Raw genomic sequence first — 17,931 nt, 5'->3', positions numbered from 1 at the left:
CGGGAAGTCCCGCTCTACGACTACCCTCCGTGCCTCCAGCCTTGGGCTCCGGGGGGCGGCGGGAAGCCCCCCCCCCCCGAGTCTGCCCACCCCCGCAGCGGAGCCGGCGCACAGAGGAGGCGGAGGCGAGGTGGTGGGGGGACGGCTGTTTATTGGCGGGGGTCCAAGCCGCGGGGACGCGGGTGGCGGTCAGAGCGCCGCGACGCAGTCGGTGCCCGTGTATCCTGGCAGGCGTAGAGCGAACTTTCGGCGCACGTCGTCGGGCACGAATCTGCCGGCCACGAAGTGGTGGCGGCCGGAGAAGCGGCCGGCGCAGCGCTTGGGCGCAGCGAGCGATACCAGCACGTCCGGTCGGAGCCCGTCCTCGGCGTCGCCGCCGCCGGTCTCGGCGTCCCAGCCTGAGGGAGGGAGGGAGGGTGGGGGAATCGGGAGCTGGGAGGGGTGCTTGCCTTCGGGCGAGAGAGTCTTGCCTCCTCTCCACCCGTTTCCCCTTCCCCATCAGACTCAGCCTCTGCTCTCTGACGCGTGAGGCTTGGTCAGACCTGCCTCCCCATAGTACTGAGCCTCCGCCCTCAGACCAGTGTCTCCCCTTCCTTGGAGATGTTTCCCTCCTCCTATGACCAGGGCGTCGGCCCTCATCTTTTCTGCCCCTGCTGCCATCATGCAACCAACCTTTCTTCTCCATCTGACTCAGCCTCTGCCTTCAGACTACATCGTTTCCACCTGCTGCCCTTTCCCAGTCAGACCCATGCCTCTGCCTTTGGACCCAGCATCTGTCCCAATTCCTCCCTCCCGATCGATCTTGACCTTCCCCTCTTCGACTAGAGCCTCTTTCCACCCAGGCTTCCTAGCCAGCCTTCCTCCTCTGACCAGATCCCCCCTCTCCACTCAGGACAGACTGGCCTTCATCCTCAGGCAAGCCTCCCCCCCTAAGACCTGTCTCCTTACTCCTGGTCCTTGCCTCTGACAGGATGTGGCCCCCTCCCCACCCAACCCCAACGTCCATCCTCCTCCCTCTGACCTGACATCTCTGTGTTCATCCTCACACTAGATCTTGCCTTTTGAATTGACAGGACCCCGGCCCCTCCCTCACTGTGCCCTAGCCTCTGCCAGCTCTCAAATGAGCCTCTACCTTCAGACTAGGGGCCTTGGCTTCTCCCCTGCTTCTGACCAGAGTCTGGAGCCACTAACTAAAAGCCTTCTCCGTCTGACTTTAATCCTTCCTTCTGTGACCCTAGTCTCTACCTTCAGACCAGACAGCTCCCCTCTTCATAGCTAACCCCTTGCTCTGTGGCACCCTGCTGGGGGTGGCCCTGAGGTCTTGAAAGCTGGGGGACATCCCCCTGAGTATGGCCACCCCTGTGGAGGGTCCGGCTGGCCAGCAGCTGTTTGTTCCGTCTGCCCGTCGCCTAATGGCTCCAACAGGCGTGGGGCGGCGGCCAGGACGGGCGAGGCCTTTGCCGAGTGAGCTCACGTCTGCCCAGGCAACTGGGCCAGGGTGGGCAGCGGGCATGCTGGGCCGGGTGTGGAGGGGTTGGGACATGGGATCACCTGGGCGGCAGCCTCTGTCTTCCCCATCTTAGGGATGGACGTGACCCTCACCCAGAGTGCATGAGCCATCCACGCTGGGGAAACGGAGGCTCAGAGAAGGCAGACAGGCTGGGCCCATCAGAAACTGGGGTGCAGAGGGCCCCCCTCCCAAGGCCCCAACATGCCCCCCCCCCCCCCGCCTGCCTGGCATGCCTGAAGGAATGTCCAGGCTCACAAGGGGGATGGACAGCAGCTTGAGTGTGGCCAGCGCACGAGTGCAGGGGCCTCCGATCTCTCCCGGCTCCGCACCAGGGCCCAGCACGGCATCCACCACCAGCCCATAGGCATCGTTGATGAGCTGGACCTGAGAGGGCGGGCATGGTTAGAAGGTGGCCTTTGGGCACTGCCCCCCCCCTTCCCCCCTCAGTTGCCACCAAGCGCTGACCTCTGTGGGCAAATAGGACAGGAAGGGGATGTCCATTTTCTCGCACTGGGTAGTCAGGTCCCGGTGCAGCAGGTCTAGTGAGCGTGTAGGGTAGAAGATGGTCGGTTCATACTCCTGGTGGGGAGGGGCAGAAAGGAGTCGGCCCTGAGGGCCCTTCCAGGCTTCCTACTGGGCCTTACTTAGCCCCCAGATCTGGATATGAGGCCAGAGACCCTGCCTGGGGCAAGCACTGGGCATATTCTGTCCCTCCTGGGACACTGTCAAGAGGAGGTAGCAATTTCTGCGGGGACAGGGTTGAGGGGGTGACCCTAGGAGGCCAAGGGGGTCCTTGCTACTCACAAACACCCGCAGGTGCCGGGCACAGACCAGCCCCACCGCCCCGTTCTGCTCCGGGCCACACACGACCAGCACTGTCCTCTGCTTCCGGGAGAGAGTTGGCAAGGGGAACACCTGGCAGGGGGCACAGCAAAGGCAAAGGCATGATGCTTGGAATTCCTCCTTATTCGGGTGGGGAAACTGAGGCTCGGAGTAGCGAAGGAACGGCCATGGGCCCGGAGGCCATAGAACAGGAGGAAAGACATTCTGGGCAAGGGGCGTAGCCCCTTGGGGCCTCAGTTTCCTCCTTGGAGATGCAGAGTCCTTGCTTCAGGCTCTGCCAAGCTGGAGCAGGAAAACGTGCCTTCTGCCACCACCCGGCGCCCAGAGTGTGGTTTGTTTATTCTCGGCCTGAGTTGCAGACATTCTTCCACCTTTTTCCACCGCAGTGGCTGCCCCTCCCCCGCCCACGTTTCCAGACCTCGCCCTCCCAGAGGCCCCAAAGTTGGGGGGGGGGGGACAGAGGGAGGGTATTTTTTCCAACCTGAGATGCCCTGTTTCCCTCCATCTGCCTCTGTCTTCGTCTATCTTTCTCTCTGTGTCTCTGTGGGCCTGTGCATCAGTCTCTTTAACACAGGAGTTAAGAGCACTGGTGTTCAAGTCACAGCCCTGCCCTGACTCTCTGCATGGCCTCTGCCCCCTCTCCTCTCCCAGCCTCACTTGGCCTCTATCGATTGGGAGTGACGGTGGCACTGACATGGGGCCTCTCTCGGAGACAGGGCACCCCAGGGGGCCTGGCTGTACCCTGACCTCCAACCACACAGAGAGCCAGGTGTACCTTTTTTGTCTCCTCCCCAAGGTCTCGGTGAGGTCCTGAGCCACCTGCGACCACACTAAGCCAGGTGCGGAGCCCTGAGACCGGAGACTGAGGGAGGCAACAGTGACTCCAGCTTGACTGGGGCTGAGGGTCCTCTGGACAGACTTGGGGCTTTCGGGGCAAAAACTGGACGGTGACTGGTCAGCAAGGGCCAGGAAGGAGTTCACTACACTGGGTTTACTTTTACTTTTGGGGTTTCACCATTTCCTTCTCCTTCGGGACCTTCACTCAGGATGTTTCATTTGAAATAGAAATGTTAAAAAAAAACAACCAACTGAGCCTACATGAAGAAAGCAATTGTGTTCAACAAAAGTCTGCAGTGGCGACAAGAAGAGGAAGACAGGGAGGCAGAGAAGGGTTACATGTGGGAGCCCTGACACCATCGGGCACTTCTCTAAGGCATTTGTGTTTATTAGCTGGTGTCAGTTTATCGCTCTTTCTCTGGAGGGGGAAACAGGCCCGCGGTTTGGCAACATGACCAAAGGCACTGCATGGCGGCATCTTCGTTGCTTATCACTCTCGCATCCCTTGCAGGCACCTCGAGGCTGGGACTCTGCTAACTCCTCCCTAGGACCTACACTATGCAGGCCACCCCTGCCTCTGGGCCTCAGTTTCCTCATCTGCAGCATGGGGAGGGGGGTTGGTACTCGGCCTCCAGGAACCGATGTCTCCTTTACGGAGATCCAATTGATGGCAGAGGCAGGTGGTCACATCTGTACCTCAAGGACCTCAGGACCATCCTGCAGCAGCTTTAGTCTCTGCTCCCCGGCCTCCAAGTCTCTGGGGACTTCTCTATCTGCCCTGACCCTCACTGACACCTGGGGTCTTGGGTCCCTGCCTGGTCTAGACCAGTGATGATCCTCTCTGGGCCTCAGTTTCCCCACCTGAGTGATGGGCTGGAGTGGCTCCACACAAAAAGGGGTTTCTTGAGTCCTGGATCAGCCTGACCACAGGGCTCATGCAGCTAGGCCTCCTCTGCTCTGGCAGGCTGGCCATCTGGCTGGGGTCAAGGTCAAAGATCAGGGGTTAGATACCTTGGTCACAGCCACAGCACTAGCATGGCCACACAACTCCACCAGCTGCTGCCGCCCAAAGCGATAATCTTCCAACAGCTCCCGCTCCAGGGCTGCTGCCTCTGCAGTGCTGGGGGACAGAGTGGGGAGAGACGCTCAAAGACACACAGAAAGACAGAGAGAGAGGCTCATATGGAACCGGTAATGTTCCACTAATATCTCCAGCTAGGCCCTAATGCCCCCCCCCCCCCCCCCCCCCCCCCGCCCCCTCAGTTTCCCCACCAGACGTGCTGGCGGTTGACTGGCACCGCGGAAGGTTTAAGCTGAAGCCCAAGGCACGGGCGCCCTCTGGTGGTCGAGGGAGGCGTGGCGGCGCGTGTTGGTTCTATTGCCCCAAAGCGTGGGATACTGGAGCCGGGCCCAGATGCGCCCGCCCCCACCGCGGAAAGAACCCAGAAGGAGGAATGGAGCGTGAGAGACTTTGATGGGGGCGAGGGGCCAGTTGCATGCAGTGGAAACCGCTGAGCAAGCTCCCGAACACTGGAGGGGGCAGACTGGCCTGGGGAGGGGGGTGGTGCCCGAGGGAGGCGGATTTTGAAGGCTGCAGAGGGGTTCACTTAGGGAGGTGGATGGGGAGCCCACGGCTATGGGGCCTTATTGGTGACCCTGCAATAATTGTGGCCAGAGAATTGGGGCTTACCCATCTGGGGTGAAGGTCTGCCATCAACTCACCGAGTGACTGGGCTCTGTCACATCTGAGTTTTGCTTCCTCTTTTGCAAAAGTAAAGGCAGGAAGGATAGGCTAGATAATTTTCAAGGTCCATTTCAAAATGCAAACATGGGGCCCGCTATTTAAGATTTAAGAATTTTCAGATAATGACAACAGCATGAAACTAAGCGTTGGGCCCTATTAAGAGCAGGGACCAAGCTGGCCCTGGCTTAGGGACCTTCCAAGGAGCACCTACCGCCACCTCAGCAGACCCTAGAGAGCATAGTAGTGGTAGTAGGACCAGGCCCAGAAGAATCAGAACATTCAAGCACTCTGAGAAGCCAAGTGACTTGCCCAGGGTCACCCAGGAAACAAGGGGGAAAAACCGAGACTTCTGCCCTTGGTGTCTGTCTCCAGAGCCATGGATAGGGTGTGAGCAAAGAGGCAGGGGCAGACCTACAGACAGCAGAGGTTTCTTAGGATGAATCTTTAGGTTCCTTCCTTCAGTTCTGTGAGGAGACCACAATCTTTTGGCCAATTTTTGCAGTGTGATCAGGCTGGGCAGGAGGAGGGGCATAAGTAAGGACTGCTGTGGGATGGGGAATCAGGGAGGACTTCTGGAGGAGATGGCCTGGAGCACTATGGGAGGTAATCCACGTGGTAAGAACAGCGAGGGTGGGAATGAGCTTGGCAGATTCTAGGGATGGAAGTGAGGCCAGTGTGGCTAGAGCGGTACAAGCAAAACAGAAACTGGGTCAGAAAGGCACTTTGGGGGTCCACGTAGATGGGGGAGATGGATGGAGGCTTAGGGCAGGGAGTCTACATGCCCTGAATCATCCCAACAACCAGAGCCAGATTCAACCCCACCTGACTTCAAATAAGTCCAGTTGAAAGACCAGTTGAGGAAAAGGAGCTCACGGTGGGACAAATGAGGAGCACCCCTCTGGGCAGGCCACCTAGGTCCCAGGAAGGAACATGGGAGAAGGTGTTTGGGAATGTGGTTCATTCCTCCACCTTCAACTTGTGACGGGTCTGGCTGTTGCCCCCACAGGAGGGCAGAGAGAAGAGGAGTGTGGGAGGACCACCCATTCCTCCTTTTCTTCCTCTGCCCCAAAGTTTTGGCCTCAGGCCACCACTTGGAACATTATCTCCCTGCCCAACTGGTCATTAGAGTGATAATGGGGACTCCACGGGCAGAGGATGGTTCAGCCTAGGAGCCTGGGAGTGGTGACGGTGGCAGCTCTGGGTCAGGTATGAGTGGGAGTTAGGGCTGGTGAGGGAGGGAAACAGGGCAGAGCCATGTGGGACTGGGCAGGGCAGGGGGCTCAGCTATGAGGGTGCCTCTTGCTGCTCCCAACATCAGCTCCCAGATGAGAGGAGCTGTGAGGACCAGGAATCCCCCACAAGCAGGAAGGCTGAAGCGGCCTGCTTTCAAAGGAACTGGGCCTGACACTCCCAAAATACTTCCAGGAGCAGGCCCTTACGAAGGTGAAGCCAAGGCCAGGGCACCCGTGCCAGACCCTCCCTGCTCTCTTGGCTCCCTCTGCTTCTCCACCTTCAGGCCTCTGCCCACCGGCCCACCATCTTGCCCATCTGGCTGCCTACAGCAGTTTCATGGCCCCCAAACTCAACACAAGAGCCACGGGGCTCTGAAACTTGAATGCCAGATGACATCACCACTTGTCTCAAACCTACTTATGGCTCCCCAATATTCAGAGAATATTCAAATTCCTCACCACACCTACACGCCCATTATGTCTCTTACCTCATTGTTTCCTCTCCACTTGCCATGTTCCACTCCTACCCGTCCCACGGCGCCCCATCACCCCTCAGCTGGCATCTGAGACCCCACACAATTCCCCCCCCCCCCATGCCAGATGAAATCGCAGACCCAGCTTCCTTCTGCCTAGGATGTGCTGGGTCTACAGGCTCAATCTGGACATCAATCAGTCACTGGACAGTATCTGCCCTGAGGGCCTGAATGGACAGTGGGCAGAGGACAGATTTGTCAGCCAAATCTGGTTTCCATTGAGGTCCACAGCCCTGCTTGGAGTCCCAGGGCACAAGGACTTAAAGGAGGACATAAGATGAGGACTCAGGACGAGGTGGGAGACACAGCCACAGCTGCCTATTTCAGACCCCAAATCCAATCAAACTACCGGCAAGTGGTCCATGTGTTCAAAAATCCCCCTAGCCCTGGCTCAGGCGGTGGCTTCCTTCCCCAGCCCTCAGTTTCCCTCTCTGGACAAGAAGATAGTCGCAGGTGGACCACCAAAGGGGTGTGAGTGAGGAGCTAACAGCTCAGCTCTTCCCAGGGAAGACGGGGAGATGAGGGTGGGAGCGCCAGGGTCCCTGGGTGAGATGGAAAGGGGAGGTGGGCCTTGATTGGGTTGAAGGGTGATGGGAGAGCTACTAGTGGTGTTCTGAATAATTCAGAAGGGCGGGCTGAGGAGGATGCAGTTTCCCTGGCAACTCGGCTAGGAGACCTTGGCAGCAGCAGGCTTCAGGCTTCGTCTTTCCAGCGAAATGCGGGGTGGGCCTTGGATCCCCCCAGGCCCCATCCCGGCCATGCCCTTCCTCTGATCTATCCTGCCCGTGATGCCCCCCTCCCAGCCATGCCCTTGCCTCGGGGCCGCATCCTTGCCATGGTCTTTGACGTCCCCATCCCCGGCTGACCTGAGGAAACGCCGCTCCTCGGGCGCCTCCACTGGGTCCGGGCGGGCCGCGCTGCTCATGGCCAGGGTAAGCCGGGACGCGCAGCCTGGCTGCCACCGCCACAGCCTTTTAAGAGCATCCCAGGGCAGATGGGGGCGTCCTCGGTCCTCCTCCCTTCCCGCCCACCCTGTGTATCCGCCAATCAGGTGACACCGCGAAGGCGCTGCGCGCAGGGATTGGCTGGCGGGTGCAGGCAGATTTAACCCTTTGGTGCCAGGAGCGGAGTTGCCTTGGGGACGGAGAATAGTAGAGACGTGGGTATTAGCAGGGCAAGGCACGGACGGGTAGCGACGGACCTGCTACCCCTGTCATGGGGTCTTGGCCTGGGGGCAAGGGGACCTACCTCTGACACCCCTCCACCCCATGCTCCACTCTTCAGATCCCCCATTTACTGATGAGCCCAGGGTGCAGGATGGGGAGCCCCAGCCTGGAGGGGTGGGCTGCTGACAACGAGGACTTCAATAGAGGTAGGAAAATCCAAGCATATTCTTGAGCCAAGGCTGATGGATCCAGGGGCGGTCTCTGGGTGGGTTTTGAAACCACCCTACCTGGCATCTTCTGCAGAGACCCCAGGTCTAGACCCTATATCCCCAGGCCGTGTGTAACCCAATCGTGTCCCACGAGCCTTCCCTCAGTCGCTGGGACACAGGCAAACAGGTCTCCAGAGCATTTATTCTTTCCAGTGGGGAGGGTGCAGGGGTCCAGTAGTCAGAGGGGTGCAGGCCCCTATGTGTACCACGTGAAGCCGTAGGCGGCGTTGAGAATCTCCTCGTTAGTGCGCAGCCCGTAGAGCTCGCCCATTATGGGGTTCACCCAGCGCGTTGTGTGGAACACAGACTCACCCACCTGTGGGAACAGTGGGGTATGGGTGACGGTGCAGCTACCCCTTCAGGCCCACACTGCCTATTGGGACCCCACTAGGCCTGGTGACTACCGTGCCTACACCAAAAGCTGCTGCCTTCCCCTCCTCACGCCTGGCACCCACTACCCCTCTCGGCTCCAGGTTTTCCCTGGGAGGCTGTGTTCCTGCAGGGGGCCTGGACCCCCACCCTCCCTACCCAGGGCCCACCTTCCAGTCAGGCACGTCCTTCATGATGATGGCCTCCTCCTCCAGGTTCTCCCGAAGCATCTGCAGAACCCTGTGGGGATGGAATGGGCGGTAGGGGACAGGCCTGAGCACCGAGAGACTCCCGAAAAGACGTGCCAGATCCTTCCCTGTTCCACCCCAATCACCTCCTGCCACTCCCAACCCTGCATGTGCCAACCCTTCTTGTCCTTTCCTTCCCCTACAAACATTTACTGTCCTCCTGCTGCAGCCTCAATGTCCCCTCCTCCAGGGAGCCTTCCTATTCTAGCCCTTGGGTCTCCCCCACATATGCCAGGACACAGCTGTCAGCCCCCAAATGCATTTTTGTCATGTCCTGCACTGCGGGCTGGGACACTCAGGCCTGTGACCTTCCAACCCTGGTCCCAGCAGCCCCACCTCCGATCCTTCTCTGCCTGCAACAGTGGCATCAACGCAATGCGGGCCTCGAAGTCCTCAATCTGCAGGCGCCTGTGAAACCCAAAAACCAACAGTCAGATCAGATGAGGCTGGAGTTCGGGGTGGGTGATGTGGCCTCAGACTCAGGCTGATGCGTGGGGAGGGGAGCCGGCAGAGAGGCAAGTGAGTGGGGCAGGCTTGGGGAGTAAGCTCTACCCACAAGAAGATGAGAAGGCAGGGTGTGGGCACGTGGGCTGGCACAGGCACTGGTCTACAAGACTGATGGCTTCGCACTTTCTTTTCAGTTAAAAACTTTAGCTTTTAATCCTAAAAATAGCCCTGGCCTGATGACTGTGGTTAACTGGGGACTGGGGATGGGACCTTCATCACAGGGCTCTGGGCCCTACAAAACCATATCCCCTTCCTGTCAAAATAACCCTGGGGTGTGAGCCCGGGGCAGGCAGTTCTGTGTGTTCCAAGCCACCAGCCCCATCTATACTGAGGGCGCGGCACCCAGTGATGTGGCCCCTGGCCGTGTCCCCTCATCACCAGAAATCTCACAGCCTCACAGGGAAGGGTCTGGATGAAGTTCAGCCCCCACTCCAGCCCTCACACCTCCTCCCATCTTCCCAAACCCAGAGGAGCATCCCCACCCCAGGCTGCTGGCCCCACCACAGCCCCACACTACTGTCACCGTGTCCATACTCCTGTGGGTGGTGCATGTGGGGCAGCTGGACCCGGTTTGAGCTCACTCAACAATGCTGAGCACCTGACACAGGCTGGCCTTCTCCGCCACCACCCTTGGGGATTCCCAGACTTGTGGGGGGCAAGTGAGCTCAAAGGGGGTGCTAAGGACACATATCACAGGGTGTGGCAGGGCAAAGGGGCCCAGCCAGTAAGGGGCCAATCAGAAGGGGTCACCTGGCAGGGCATCCTGACAGCTTAGAGGCAGCGAGAGTCTGAATGGAGGCCACTATCTGCCTCGGTCCCTCAGGCCCCATGTGGCTGGCGGGGTCATTGTGTTGCATGGCCTGTTTCTAAGCCCTTATTGTCCTCTTTGCCTGGTTGACACTGACAAAAAAACCAGTAAACGAGCATGTCCTGAGCCTGCCCTCCACCTCCACCTGATGGGTTGTCCTAATCCCAACCCTCGAGTCCCTAGCAGCGGAGGCCAAGAGACACCTGGTGAAGAGCTCCTTTCTTGCCATTTCTTTCTGGAAGGCCCAAACTTCCTGAGCCTTGAGGGGCTGATGAAGGGCCCCGAGGGACACCAAGACCACAGGTGCACCCCACGGTCCCCAGCCTGGGGCCTACCTGCGCTCTCGGTTCCACTTCATCATGCTCCAGTACCCAAACAGCAAGGTCCCGATGCCCACAGCAAACATGCTGTAGCCTGTGGGGAAAGGGGGCACCAGCTCAGCGCCTACCCTCGGGAAAGGCCACCCCTTGTAGTTCCTTCTCATGAAGCACAATCTGCTTCCTGTGCACGGACACCGGAAATACGGACGCGAGAGAAGGTGAAAGTCTTAGTGACCCCCTCCTAGAGATGGCCAGTACCGTCTCTAGTGCGTATTTCTTCAGATTCTTTTTTTGTCTCTGTGGAACGTCCGCCAGCCCTCTCCCCTGGACCCGTCCTTCCCAACTGCAGACGACTCTCGATTCCGTGCACCTGCCTTGCAGGCAGGGACACCAGGCTGCCTCGGCTTTCCTCTGACAAGTGCGGCAGCTGCGGCTGACACACCTCCGCCCCCCATCCCCCCATCCCCGTTTCTGGAAGGTACAGGCTGAGCAGGGCTTGCAGGAGGGCCCGAAGGCCTTGCTGTTTATGATCGGGTGGCCCCAGCCCCACAATCTTGTTGTTTGGTTCCCAGTCAGCAGGTGCTTCCACGGGGAAGGGTAGTATCTACAGCTGGGCCCAGCTCCATGGTGGCTCCGGCTGCCTGGGCCACTTCTCTGAGTGCTGCCCACAAGGAGCTGGGAGGGGCTGCCAGAGGCAAGCAGTGCCCTGCAGGGGCGGCCCAGCCCCCCCCCTCCCCACCCCGGGCTCCCGGGGGGTGCTGCTGCTTCCTGGCCCAGCAGGGTCAAGCCCCCTGCCTGGACACCAGGAGACAGAGGCTGCCATGAATATTTACTGGCACCAGCAGGCACCTGCGCTATAATTCTGACTGACAGGCTGTGGGCCTGCTGGGGTCTTCAGGGAGGCCCAAGCTGCCTGGGGCCTGGCTGGGACTGGCTCACCCCATACCCTCTCATCTCCTGAGTTGTGATCTCTTCCCTGGACGGGCCTCGTGGCTGCTGGGAAGAACTGACAAGCTCAGGCAGGTCAAGTTCCAGTTAACAGCCACTAAATGACCAGCAAATAGTGGGTAAGGCCACTCCCTAGAACCTGTGGGGGTGCACAGTGGGGACTCTGGGAGTCGCAGCCCTGCTCCGTGTCTGCAAGGGGCCTCTGTTGTCCTGGTCTTCGTCCTTCTTCTTCAGCTCAGCTCCAGCACAGGGCTTTTCTGGCACCTCTGCTGGACCCAGAGATGCATGAGGAACTGGTTAGATTTTTTACCCCCTCAGTCAAACCTGTTAAAAATATGAGCTGAGTAAGATACTTCCATGTTACTGAAGGTGGGACAACGAGGGCACCCTGGTTCCTGTGCACAGAGGCAGAACCTTTCTCGAGGCCCGAGTGCCTGGGACCAGCTTCCAGTGCACCTGTGGCTCTTACACATGGCTGACCACCTGTGCTGGGCAGGAGCGTTTTAGAAGAGCTGCCTCTTTCTTTTCAGTAGCTGCAGAGAAGCCCAGGGGCCTCTTCTTTCGACCCAGGGGATAAGCCCGGGCTGTCCTCACGGAAACCTCTTGCCTTCACACCAAGCACCCGCGTGGGCCCCTGAGTAAAATAAATTCCAATAAGGGGGCCTTTACAATGGTGCAGCCCTTTCTTGCTGACAGTGGCGAGGCCGAGACCCCAATCCCTCAGTACGGGTCTGTGCCTCAGGAGCTGCCCGTCTGGTGGTGGAGGCTGACGAAGAGCACGCCCAGAAGGGGGTGCAGGCCATGAGTAAAGAAGACCTGAATAAATAAACATCCTGTGTTCACGTACTGGAACTTAACACTGTTCAGACGGCAGCCCTCCCCAAACTGAGGTACCGATTCAGCGCGGTACCCTTTACCCTTTACCAGCCCCACAGGAACTGAAGAGCGGATTGTGAAATTCGTGGGATCAGATTAACCAAACAATTCCGAAGCAGAACAAAGGGGGAGGACTTGCACTTTACAGTTTCAAAACTTAACACCCAGCTGTGTGTACAAGATAAAATAGCGTGGCACCGCACCAGGGTAGACATGTACATCGACGGAACAGAGCTGACTGGGAGTCCAGAAATAAACCCTCACATTCACGGTCAATTGATTTTGGACAAGGGTGCCAAGACAATTCAATGGGGAAAGAATAGTCTTTCAGCAAATTGGATAAGTGGACAACCACACACAAAAGAATAAAGTGTACTTTTTCCTTCCCCCATGCACAAAAATTAACTCAAAATGGATCAAAGACCTTAATTTGAGAGCTAAAACTATAAAACTCTTAGAAAACAGATGAGTCAGTCTCTGAGACCTTGGATGAGATAATGGCTTCTTAGCTTTGGCACCAGAAGCACAAGTGGCAAAAAGAAAAAAAAAAAATAGATGAACTAGATTTCATGGGGATGAAAAACTTTTGTGCCACAAACGATACTGTCAACAAGCTGAATGGAAGAATGTCCTTGAAAATCCTGTATCTGATAAGGGAATGACATCCAAAATGTATAAAGAACTCTGCAAACTCAGTAATAAGATGAACCCAATCAAAAAAATGTACAGGGGCACCTGGGTAACTCAGTCGGTTGATCATCTGACTCTTGATTTTAGCTTAGGTCATGATCTCATGGCTCATAGGTTCAAGCCCCTCATCGGGCTCTGCACTAACAGTGGGGAGCCTGTTTGAGATTCTGTCTCTCTCTCTTCTTCTGCCCCCTCTCCAGCTCTCTCTCTCTCTCCAAGAAAAAAAAAAAAAAAAGTACAAAGGACTTGAAGACATTTCTCCTGGAAGTTATACAAATGGCCAATAAACACATGAAAAGATGCCCCACATAATTAGTCACCAGGGAAATGCAAATCAAAACCAAAGTGAGATGCCACCTCACACCCACCAGAATGGCTAGAATTTTAAAAAGAAAAAAGAAAAAAAAAAAAAGGGAAAATAATCAGTGTTATCCAAATATGGAGAAACTGGAACTCAATACACTGCAGGTAGAAACGTAAAACAGAACAGCTAATTTTGGAAAACAGTGTGGCAGTTCCTCAAAAGGTTAAATGTGGAGTTACCATCTGACCCAGCTAGACCACTCCTGGATGAAATTTCACTTAAGAAAAATGAAACATTTCCACACAGAAGCTTGCACAGGAATGCTCACAGCAGCCAAAATGTGGCAACAACTCAAATGTCCATCAAGTGGTAAATGGATACACAAACTGTGGTCCATTCACACAAGAATATTATTTAACCATTAAAAAAAAAAAAAAAGAAAGAAACTGCCACACGCTACAATATTCACATTAAAAACATTATGCGCGCCTGGGAGGCTCAGTCGGTTAAGCATCTGACTCTTGACTTCAGCTCAGGTCACGGTCTCTCAGTTAGTGGGATTGAGCCCCAAGTCAGGCTCTGTGCTGAGGGCCCTCAGCACAGAGCCTACTTGGGACTCTCTCTCTCTCCCCATCTCTCACTGCCCGCCCCACCCCCCACCCCCCCCACCCCACTCACATATTCTCTCTTTCAAAATAAAAACATTAAAAAATAAAAAATAAATTAAAAAAAAAAGGAGGCGCCTGGGTGGCTCAGTTGGTTGAGCGGCTGACTTCGGCTCAGGTCACCATCTCGCAGTCTGTGAGTTCGAGCCCTGCATCGGGCTCTGTGCTGACAGCTCGGAGCCTGGAGCCTGTTTCGGATTCTGTGTCTCCCTCTCTCTGACCCTCCCCCGTTCATGCTCTGTCTCTCTCTGTCTCAAAAATAAATAAACGTTAAAAAAATTTTTTAAATATAAAAAATAAATAAAAAATAAAAACAAAAAATAAAAACATCCTGCTGAGTGAAAGCAACCAGACACCAAAGGCCACATAGAGTAGGACCCATTTATACGAAATATCTAGAACAGGCAAATCCATACCAGACAGAAAGCAGACTGGTGGTTGCCAGCAGCTGGGGGAGGGAGGATGGGGAGTGAATGTTCATGGGGCTTCCTTTTGGAGTAATGCAAGTGTTATAAACTTAGATCCAGGGGATGGTTACGCAACTCTGGACAGACTAAAATCAACAATTTGTACACATGAAATAGGTGAATGGTCTGGTCTGGTTTGTGAATTTCAATAAAAATGTTAAAGACACAAAGGAAAAAAAAAAAAAGGCCCACCTATTGGGCACAGGAAGGAGCGGAGAGAAGAGAGCTGAGTGGAAAAGATGGAGGTAGCAGTCACTTTGGGAACAGCATAAATTAAAGAAGGTCTGAGGGGCGCCTGGGTGGCTCAGTCGGTTAAGCGGCCGACTTCGGCTCAGGTCATGATCTCGCGGTCCGCGAGTTGGAGCCCCGCGTCGGGCTCTGGGTTGATGGCTCAGAGCCTGGAGCCTGCTTGCGATTCTGTGCCTCCCTCTCTCTCTGCCCCTCCCCCGTTCATGCTCTGTCTCTCTCTGTCTCAAAAATAAATAAACGTTAAAAAAAAAAATTTTTTTTTAAAAAAAGAAGGTCTGAGCCAGCTTGGCATGTTCTAGGACACTAGTGGAGAGTGATGTAGGCAGAGAGAAGGGGAGTGGGTGCCAGGCTTGGGTGCCTTACGGGAGCAAGGGAGGGTAGGGCTAATGAGAACAAGGCTCAAAAGCAAGGCTGGAGGAGGGGCACAGGAAAGATGATTAGGGTGGGGCGCAGGATGGATAGCAGGGCCTTTGCACTTGCTGTTCCCTCCACCTTGGGGATTGTTCAGAGAGGTCCTTCCAGCCCACCCTGGGCAAAGCAGGCCTTGGTTATCTGGGGCCTCACCAAAATGAGAAGTTCTGGTGTGATTATTTTATTTTATTTATGTATTTTTTTTTTTACGTTTATTTATTTTCGAGACAGAGAGAGACAGAGCATGAACAGGGGAGGGGCAGAGAGAGAGGGAGACACAGAATCTGAAACAGGCTCCAGGCTCTGAGCTGTCAGCACAGAGCCCGATGCGGGGCTCGAACTCACGACTGCGAGATCATGACCTGAGCCGAAGTCGGTCGCCCAACCGACTGAGCCACCCAGGCGCCCCTATGGTGTGATTATTTTAATCTCCTCTGCTAGGCTGTGAGCTCCTCCAGACAGGGCTCAGTGCCACGTGCGCATTCAACAAGCAATTACTGAAAGCACGTACACACACAAAGACCACGCCGCCAGAAGGGGTCTCTTCCTCACCCCTCTGCAGCCAGGAAAGACTGGGATGGGTTTGTATGTAGTACAATGCGAGTTGGTGTGAAGGGGTTGCAACCAGGAGGCCTAACCCTAGATAATGGTATAGAAGCACTACTGTGTCATGAACTGGAAGAGGACTGGGATTACGGGCACATTTGTGACTTAAAAATAAAAAAGAGGGGCACCTGGGTGGCTCAGTTGGTTGAGCATTGGGGTCTTGATTTCAGCTCAGGTCATAATCTCACGGTTTGTGGGTTCAAGCCCCTCATCGGGCTCTGCCCCCCCCCCCCCCCAATAAAGAAATAAACTTTAAAAGACAGAAAAAGAGAGAAAGAGAGAGAGATGCTGACTAGGAGTCCAGGGAGGACCAAGGGCTGGGACCCTTCTGCAGCCTGGTCTGGGTACAGGTCACACAGGTGCACAGGCATAAACAGACTTCATGCCACACACCTGAGGGATACACTGGCCTGGGTGTTAAGTTATACTTTGAGAAAACAAATGAAGACATTCACATCACATTGTATTTGTTCAATCTATTCTACGATGAGTCAAGTGCCAATGTGATGCCAATCTAGCCTGTAACCTGTTTTTTTTATTTTTTATTTTTTTTAACGTTTATTTATTTTTGAGACAGAGAGAGACAGAGCATGAACAGGGGAGGGGCAGAGAGAGAGGGAGACACAGAATCTGAAACAGGCTCCAGGCTCTGAGCTGTCAGCACAGAGCCTGACGAGGGGCTCGAACTCACGGACCGTGAGATCATGACCTGAGCCGAAGTCGGATGCTCGACCGAGCCACCCAGGCGCCCCTGTAACCTGTTTTTTTTTTAATGACCCTCGGGCTAAGAACACTTTTAGGTTTGTAAACAGTTGTTTAAAAAAAAAAAAAGCAGCGGCAGTGGATAGAGAGCCTCTGACTAGCAAAGCATAATTTTTTAAAAATTGTTAATGTTTATTTATTTTTTTAAAGGATCGATTTACTAGCAAGTTAACTGAATCACATCTTTTTTATTTTTTAAATTTTTTAGGGGCTCCTGGGTGGCTCAGTTGGTTAAGTGTCTGACTTCAGCTCAGGTCATGATCTCACAAATTGTGCGTTCGAGCCCCACGTTGGGCTCTGTTCTGACGGCTGGGAGCCTGGAGCCTGCTTCAGATTCTGTGTCTCCCTCTCTCTCTCTCTCTCAATAATAAATAAACATTAAAAAAATTTTTTTTTTAATTTTTTTAACATTTGTTTGTTTATTTATTTATTTGTGAGAGACAGAGAGAGAGAGACAGAATGTGAGCAGGAGAGGAGCAGAGAGAGGAGGAGACACAGAATCCGAAGCAGGCTCCAGCCTCTGAGCTGTCAGCACAGGGCCCAACGCTGGGCTCGAACTCAGGAACCGTGAGATCGTGACCTGAGCCAAAGCCAGATGCTTAACCCACTGAACCACCCAGGCACCCCAATGTTTATTTATTTTTGAGAGACAGAGCATGAGCAGGGGAAGGGCTGAGGGTCTGAGAGAAAGCGAGACACACAATCCAAAGCAGGCTCCAGGCTCTGAGCTCTTAGCACAGAGCCGGATAGGAAGCTCAAACTCACAAATTTCAAGATCGTGACCTGAGTAGAAGTCGGACACTTAACCGACTGAGCCACCCAGGCACCCACAAAGCATAAAAAATTTATTGGGCCTTTATAGAAAAAGTTTGCCAACCTCTATTGTGGGCCACAAAAAAGCCAAGAGCTTGGGAAGAGCTTGAGTTTTCACCTGATACTAACTTTCCCACTGGCTGAATTACCTTTTTTTTTTTTAAACCATGCCCATATATTTTTTTTTAATTGAGGCATATTTGCGTAACATTAAATGTAAAGTTCCTCGAGTTATGGGAAATGTATTTACCCTTGTTTAAAAGTGTGTATTTCTCTGTTAGCCCTGGGTGCAAAGCATGTGACACTTCTACTTTTTTTTTTTTTTTTTTTTTTACATTTTTCTGTGTTGAACCCAATAACATAATTTTAAAATGTTATTAAAACATCTGAAAAATTTAAGAATACATATTCCTGGGACATCCACAGGTAGGGACTACCAGAAAGGAACATCTTCTAAATTCCCTCAATGTTCCCGTTTCCGCACCAGTTTTACTCTGGATGGCCCTGAGTGCCAGTAGCAGCCTCTTACTACAGAAGCGATAGGGGATCCTCGGGTTCCACCTCCCTTCGCGGCGCCCTGAAGTCCCAACCCTGACACCCCGGCGCAGCGCGACACTGACCCGACAGTCCCCGACGTGGAAGGTTCCGTTTGTAGTCGATGGGGCCATAGCCCCCCGGCGGGGGGCATGTCCTGCTTCACCTTCGACGCTGCCATGTTCGCAGGACCCGTGCTTCCGACCGCGGGCGGAAGTTA

General features: G+C 54.7%; 2 protein-coding genes across 5 annotated transcripts; both read right to left on the bottom strand.

Annotated features, from left to right (window-relative positions):
• Positions 1–131: 131 nt before the first annotated feature.
• Positions 132–7,722, bottom strand: YJEFN3 (YjeF N-terminal domain containing 3). Of its 4 annotated transcripts, none has more exons than XM_053897293.1 (6): positions 7,566–7,713; positions 4,202–4,310; positions 2,315–2,425; positions 1,976–2,089; positions 1,766–1,894; positions 132–398 (listed from the first exon to the last, which is right to left on the bottom strand). In XM_053897293.1, exons 1-6 carry the CDS (start codon positions 7,622–7,624, stop codon positions 150–152), a joined length of 771 nt encoding a protein of 256 aa, XP_053753268.1. In that variant the 5' UTR covers positions 7,625–7,713; the 3' UTR covers positions 132–149. The 4 variants fall into 4 exon arrangements, with proteins under 4 accessions (XP_053753268.1, XP_053753269.1, XP_053753272.1 ...); XM_053897294.1 differs by having other exon boundaries at positions 1,744–1,894; positions 7,566–7,709; XM_053897297.1 differs by lacking the exon at positions 1,976–2,089 and having other exon boundaries at positions 7,566–7,722.
• A 534-nt stretch (positions 7,723–8,256) lies between these two features.
• On the bottom strand, positions 8,257–17,907 carry NDUFA13 (NADH:ubiquinone oxidoreductase subunit A13). Its single transcript, XM_019416477.2, is given in 6 exon segments — positions 8,257–8,450; positions 8,674–8,743; positions 9,088–9,159; positions 10,402–10,480; positions 17,798–17,861; positions 17,863–17,907. Coding segments are annotated over 6 exon segments (435 nt in total). The 5' UTR covers positions 17,893–17,907; the 3' UTR covers positions 8,257–8,330.
• Positions 17,908–17,931: the final 24 nt, after the last annotated feature.

The sequence above is a fragment of the Panthera pardus genome, unplaced genomic scaffold, assembly GCF_024362965.1.
Source record: "Panthera pardus isolate Hobbes unplaced genomic scaffold, ASM2436296v1 HiC_scaffold_8, whole genome shotgun sequence".
Taxonomy (NCBI): domain Eukaryota; kingdom Metazoa; phylum Chordata; class Mammalia; order Carnivora; family Felidae; genus Panthera; species Panthera pardus.
Note: the sequence above shows the minus strand (reverse complement) of the source record. Positions and strands in the feature narration are given on the sequence as shown.